This window comes from Egretta garzetta, unplaced genomic scaffold, assembly GCF_000687185.1.
Source record: "Egretta garzetta isolate BGI_Z169 unplaced genomic scaffold, ASM68718v1 scaffold60, whole genome shotgun sequence".
In the NCBI taxonomy this organism is placed as follows: Eukaryota; Metazoa; Chordata; class Aves; order Pelecaniformes; family Ardeidae; genus Egretta; species Egretta garzetta.
This window is the reverse complement of record NW_009258269.1, coordinates 3,027,596-3,034,212: the sequence shown is the minus strand read 5'-3', so window position 1 is coordinate 3,034,212 and position 6,617 is coordinate 3,027,596. Positions and strand designations below refer to the sequence as shown.

At 62.4% G+C, this 6,617-nt stretch overlaps 1 protein-coding gene across 1 annotated transcript in view; it reads right to left on the bottom strand.

The window, feature by feature from the left end:
* STARD10 (StAR related lipid transfer domain containing 10) overlaps positions 1–428 on the bottom strand; it is a 6,018-nt gene extending 5,590 nt beyond the window's left edge. The window contains exon 1 of the mRNA XM_009633858.1: positions 264–428. Coding sequence (XP_009632153.1) covers positions 264–428 — 165 coding nt within the window. The remainder of the gene's footprint in view (positions 1–263) is intronic.
* Between the last annotated feature and the right edge of the window lie 6,189 nt (positions 429–6,617).

The following is a 6,617-nucleotide window of genomic DNA, read 5'->3' as shown; positions in this document are numbered from 1 at the left end:
GGTGGGCGGAGGGGCGCTGCGGCAGGCATCCCAGCAGGTCAAGAGGCTGAAGCCACGGGGCCGGCGAGGGCCGGTGGAGCAGCTTGCCAACTGGGGAAGCACCTCTGGGGGAATAACCCTGCCAGCGTTCGGAGCAGGAACACCCCCAGGCAGGCTGGGCCAGGGTGCTGTGCGCCTCCAGGAAGGACCAGCACCCCAGGGACCCACAGGGGCAGAGGGGCAAGGAAGGGCTGGTGGTCCCGCAGCCGCTGGCATCTGCTTACCTTGATTTTCTGCACGGTGCAGCTTTCCTCCTGGCCCTGACTCCACACGGTCACGCCAGCCTTGTTATAGCGGCAGTGCCAGCCCTCCAGGCTCTCGCACTGATCCCTGAAGGAGCTGAAGTCGGAGTCATCCGGGATATAAACCATCTCCCCTCCTCTGGACATGGGGCTGAGCTGTTGGACCCCGGGCGCGGGCGCCGGCTGCAGAGGCTCCTTCTCTGCCTCACCTCCCGGGGAAAGCCGGCTCTGCCCTTGAGCTCTGCCTTGCCGGGTGCCTGCTGCAGCTCACATCATCCTCCGAGCCTGGAGCCCGTGCCCCCAGCGCGGGCACCAGGCGCAGCGGGACGGGCAGAGACCTCCAGCCACCCTGGCCGCGCTGTGCGGCGCAGAGCAGCGGGGAGGAAGGCTCCTTCCCCGCAGTTGCTATCGCAGCTGCTGGGAGCTCAGATGTCTTCCCCGGCTGGCTAACCAGGATCACATTTCTCTCCGGCTGGCTGTCAGCTCCTCTATTATTCAGCAGGTAGCAGCATGCAGGTGGCTTGGCTTTCAGGGCAGAGCTGCCCCTGGCTCCCCGAGCCCCCCGGCCCTGCTCTCCCCTCGCTGGCACGCTGGCAATCTCTGTGCCTGACTTTGCAGCACCGGCTCACTGCCGGGGATCAGCTGATTCCCTGCCAGGAGCAGCGGCCAGGCCGCCCGGCAGCGCGGCGGAAGCGATGGGCTTCAGCGTCGGAAGGATGCGGGCCAGCATCCTGGCCTGCCTGGGATGGGGCCGTGGTCCAGTGCACGGGACCGTGGCTGTCAAAGTGTCCTGGGGCTGTGGGGTGGACTCCTGGCGTGGGGAAGGGAGAAAAGAATTTGCAGGTGGGGAGGTCGCCCCTCGCTGGGCTCACAGTGATGCTGGTGGGGAGAATCATGGAATTGCTTTGGTTGGAAAAGACCTTTAAGATCATTGAGTCCAACCTTTAACCTAACCCTGCCATCCCACCCCTAAACCATGTCCCTAAGCACCTCAAGGGAGGGACCCCTGGGGGTCTCTGCTCTACCCTCCCACCTGGAGCAGAAACACCAGCGGCACAGGGTTAGGTCACCCATGGCTTTACGCAGCTGTGTCCCAAAGGGTGGGTTTGCCCCACCTCCCTGGGGGCAAAAAAAAATTAAAATAATTCCTACTGTCCAACCTGGAGCTGCAGGTAAGGTCTGTTGTCCTTTGTGGCATCTCGTGCCCTACCGAGAGAGCGTGGCTCCGTTGCCAGTTCCTCAGCCCTGCAGGCGGCTGCTAATGCTGGTGGATCCCAACCCACCCTTCTTGTAGCCCCCAGGCCCCAGCCCTGCCAGCAGCATCTGCTGGTCCCTCTCCAGCTCCTCCGCTTCTCCCTGAACTGGGGGGCCAGTCTGGGCACAGCACCCAGCTCTGGGCTCTTCTGGTGCTGTGCAGAGGGGACAACCCCTTCCCTCAGGCTGCTGTCCACGCTCCGGGGAGGCAACTTGCCCCTTTTGTTCAGGAACCTTCTCTGGGACCTCGTCCCAGGTCCTTTTCACTGGAACCCTGCTTTGCCCCGCGGTCCCCAGCCTGGGTGAAACCCAAGGTTATGCGTCTGGTCTGTCTTGATGTCCGAGAGGTTGCTGCTGACCCAAATTTTGAGTTTCTGGGGGTCCACCGAGAGTGAGGCTCTGCCTTTCACTGTGCACCCCTTCCCCCTAGCTTAGCCTCCGACCCTCCGATGAGGATGGGGAACACGGCCCCAATACTGACCCTGGGGTACCCCACTTGAGACCAGCTGGGCATCAAGGCATGGGCACAAACTCCTGGAAGGGAGGGCAGGGAGAAAGCGGGAGAGCTGCAGCCGCTTGGAGGGGCTTGCCGGGGGGGGAGGAAACTTGCCCATGCTGGTGGGCTGGGCAACCGCTCCTCGGCGCAGAGCAGCTCGTCCCAGAGCTGCGTGTTTCAGGGCTCAGGTTGCTCCGGGGTGCCGTGGCCGTCTGCCGGTGAGGCAGAGCTGCCAAGCGCCACGCTCAGTTAAAGACCTGCTGCAGCAGAGGGGGAGCGGCAGATCCCGAGTCGGGGACGATGCAGAGGAAAGACCTTGGGGTGACCTTGGGGCTGCGGAGCAGGGAGCAAGCGAGGCTGGATGGATTTATGGTCTAGAGTCATCTAATGCCCTTGCTGTAGTGTCCCCCGGGGTGCACGGGGGGGTGTGTGAGCATGTGCACACCTGCGTGTCCCCGTGCAAGCGCCTGCAGCCATTCCAGCCGCCGCAAGCGCCAAGCGCAGCCTGTGGAGCCCACGCATGGGTGCGTGGGGAAAGGTGGGACCCAAGCTTGGGGGCTTTTTGGCTCCAAAGGGCATCCAAAGGGTGAAGCAATGGAGGACACGCAGTCCTGGGACCGGCTGGGTGGGCAGGAGCAGATGGGTTGCTCAGCATCACTGAAGCAGGACCAGCCCTACTTGGCCATGTTTCTCTCTGCACCTGAAGGATGGGAGCATTTCCCTGCCCAGTGGGTCAGGCTGGAAAGTTGAGCAGAAAGTGCTTTCTCCTCTTCTGAAGCAGCCTTTGGGGTCAGTGTTCAAGCTGGACAACAGTGCAGCCACCCAAAAGCTCTCTGGTCACCGTCACATAGCCCCTGCCAGGCACCAGCTGAGCTGAGATGGGTTCCCATGACCCGTTTGCCCTTGCAAGCACTCAGGGCTCAAACCAACCCTGTTTACCACTGCCCTTGGCTCTTTTGGACCCGGGGTCTGGGTCTGGAAGCTGCTGCTGCAAGCTGGCACACCCCAAAATAGAGAGCTGAAGGTGACTGTAGCAAGGTTAGACTTGTCTAGACTGCTCTTACTTAGAAAGGTTGGACCAAATGACCCTCGAGGTCCCTTCCAACCTGGGATTCTAGGATTCTATGAAATGTAAACACATTAATGCGACCTTGCCTCTGTTACGTCTTGTTTAACTTCTCTTCATGAGCACTGAATATCAGCTGTCCCGTGGCTGGGGCCACCTTGGGTTCCCAGCCAGGCGGTGGCTCTCTCAGGAGCAACGTGATGCTGTTCTGCAGGATGTCCCCAAGGTATGACGGCCCCATCTTTCCCATCCTCGACGAGGGAAGTGGCAGGAGCTCAGCAGCGTGGAGGGTGGAAACGAGGGATGCTTCCTTGGAGGCATCAGAGCTGCTACCCTAGCAGGACCTGAGCCCAAGGAAGATGGACTTCATGGGCTCATTTTGCATGGGGATCTGTTAGCAGGGAGCATCCCCGTCGCATGGCGCCTTCCAGGCCCTGCTGTCGGGGCTGACTGAATCTGCACCCTGGGGTTAGTGGGGCAACCCCACTGTCCTGCAGCTCCCAGCAGCTGCTGCTGGCTTGTTGTGCCTCGTTTAGCTGGACACTGGCTTTCATTAGCCATGGGGCTCCGGCAGCCCATGGTTCCACGGGGTTACATTCCCTGGGCTGACAGCAAAGCGGTGCTCCATGGCTGTGTCTTCACAAGGGAGAAATACACGGTGGGGAGAGAGGCTTGCCCTTCCCAAGGCTGTCCCATCTCTGGGATGCTATCCCAGGGCACTGCTGGGATGGGTCCAGCTGCTGCTGGGCCTCTCCATCCGTGCTTTGTCACTGTGCACAGGGGAGACGAACACTGGGGACCATCAAGCCAGCAGCCCCCAGGGCACCCCTGCGTGCTCCACAGCCACCGGCTCTGTGAGCCCAGGCCTCTCCAGAGGGGTCCTGGTCCATGCAGGGGGTCCTGGTGAGGGTACAGCGAAGAGCACCCAGCTCCCATCCTGGCTGTGTCCAAACAAGGACTTTCCGGTCCCTTCCTCCATCTCCTTTCATTCTCCAGGTCAAATTTCTAAACTCTCCGCGTGTCTTAAAGACTGTAGAGCCGGGATGAGGGATTTCTGCGCCAGGAGAGGACTTGCAGGGCTGTGCATGTGGGTGTTCACAGCTCCTTTAATGAGCTGGCGTGCCTCAGCAGGATGAGCTTCCAGCCTCTCCAGAGCTGGAGAAGAGCATCCAATCCCCACTGCAGCGCCGGCTCCTGCTCCTCCGAGAAGCGGCTTTGAAAGGCTTTGCAAATTGAAATGAAAAATGTTTTTCCTACGGAAGATGGCTGTGCTATGGCTTTATGTGAACTTCAGCGCTGGGTCCCCTCAGATCCTCGTTCCACCAGGGTTTATCTCCTGGGGAATGAACAAGAGTTAGGAGGAAAAGCTAAAGATGGGCTGAGAGTTTTCTGGCCCGGAGAAACCCAACAGGAGCTGTTGGGAAGGGTTGAAGCTGCCACAGATCATTAGGAGATGGTGGCTGGGAGGTGAAGATGGTCCCAGGGCAGGAGCAGGGAGGTGTTACGCCCCTGAGAGACATCGGGTCCTGCCAGCTCTGGCCAGGCTGCATCCCCTTCGAGGGACGCAGAGAGAAGCAGGAAAATCAGGGATAAGCAAGATCCTGTCCCAGGAGTGATGCAAGACATGAAACATCCTGGGGCTGCAGGCACCCCTGGGTGTCAAGGGTGGTCCCAGAGCCCCAGGCCTGCAGGGACCCCAGAGTTCCAGAGCTGCAGGGACCTTGGGGACCCCAGGGAGACCCCCAAGTCCCAGTGACACCAGAACCCTGGGGCTGCAGTAAGCCCCTGGGCTCTGATGAGACCCACAGAGCCCCAGGGACCCCCAGGGTCTTGGTGAGACCCCAGAGCCCCAGGGAGAGCCCCAGGGTTGCAGGAAGCCCCCAGCCCCTGGGCTTCAGGGACCCCCAGGGTCTTGGTGAGACCCCAGAGCCCCAGAGTTGCAGGGACACCCGATCCCTGGAGCTGCAGGGATCCCCCAGCCATGGGCCCGATCCAACCCAACCCAGTTAAAACCCATCTGCGAGTCCCTGGGGCAGTGCCACGCCACCCCCCACAGCAGTGCCACGTCCCCCACATCGGTGACATCCCCGGGCCAGGGCCACCGTGCCCGGGGCCACTGCGCCCGGGGGACACCGTTACCGGCTGTGCCGCTCGCCCGGTGTCTGCGTTCTGGTGCTCGCCCACTGGGTGTCACGCGTGCTCCACGGACGACAACGACAACAGCGACAGGGACATGGCCAGGGAGAGGCCAGGGAAGGGGACAGAGCCGAGGGACAGGGAGAGGAGCAGGGCCATGCTGGGGGTGGTGGCCGGGGCTCTTTCTGACCTGGGCCCCCCACCCCAGTGCTTGGTGGGCGCTGGCTGCTCCCCCCCACCCCTCCCAGGGTGGCACCGGCAGTGACTTTGCCCCCACCGTGCTTGGCGCCCCCCCTCAGCTCGGAGCTGGTTTGTGGCACCCTGGGAGCAGCCCAGTCTTGCCAGCTTGAAGCGGAGAATTTGGGGTGATTTGCAGCTCGGTTTCAGGCTCTGGGCACTCTGGGGAGCACTGGATCCAGTTAAAGGGCCCCAAGACAGTGGGCATGCTGGGGGCACGATCATCTCAGTGCCGGGGAGCCCAGAGAGGGGGACACCCCCCCATAAACTTTGCCATTAAGGAGAGCATGGGATGAAGCCCTACAAACCCTCCTCTTCCTCCTTGCTCCTACCCTGTGCTGCCGTTGCATCCTTCCTGCTCCTGGCCCATCCACAGTGGCCTCCTTGGCCACCCGGAGCCCTCCCCGAGAGGGGGACAGGGCAGGGACATTGGCACTCTGCACCCAGCAGCTCCTGTATGCTTCGGAGCAGAGTTTTTCCGCTGCTTTGGGAGCTTCTGGTGTCAGGGAGAAGTGTGTGTGTGTGTGTGGGGCAGGGTCCCCCCACACCCCCTTGAAGGTCCCAACCCAGCACAGCAGTGGTACCCAGCCCTGCCGGGTGCCTCCCCAGTCCCCAGTGCGGGGACATGGGCTCACCCCTGGGAGATGGGCAGCACCGTCCCCCTTGGGCAGAGGCAGGGCTGGGGGTTCAGAGCAGCCACACGGGCAAAATCGCGTGGCGCCGATGGGAAAGCCCAGGTGGGTGCCGGGAAGGCAGCCAGGCGCGTTCCCAGGGGCTGGCAGAGCAGGCACGGAGGGGTGGGGGTTCCCTCCTCACCCATGCCATGAGTTTTGGCCTCAGCTCTGTCCTCAAGAAAGCCGGCGGAGGGGCACGGCATGGGGCGTGCGACTAGGGAGGCGCAGGTCCCACGGCAGGTCTGCCCCACGGCAGAGGGACCAGGAGGTCCCTTGGGGGATGTGATATCCCCTGAGTACCTGTGCACCCCTCGGCCACTCCTCGGTGTCCTCCTACCGCCAGGGTGCTCCTCCAGCCACGTGTGTCCCACACGTCCATGCAACGCGTCGATGCCCAGGGGGCAAGCGCACGCGTGGATGTGGCCGTGGGAGCAGCGACGTGCCCGGGGGTTCCCGCTACGCCCGGGGACATC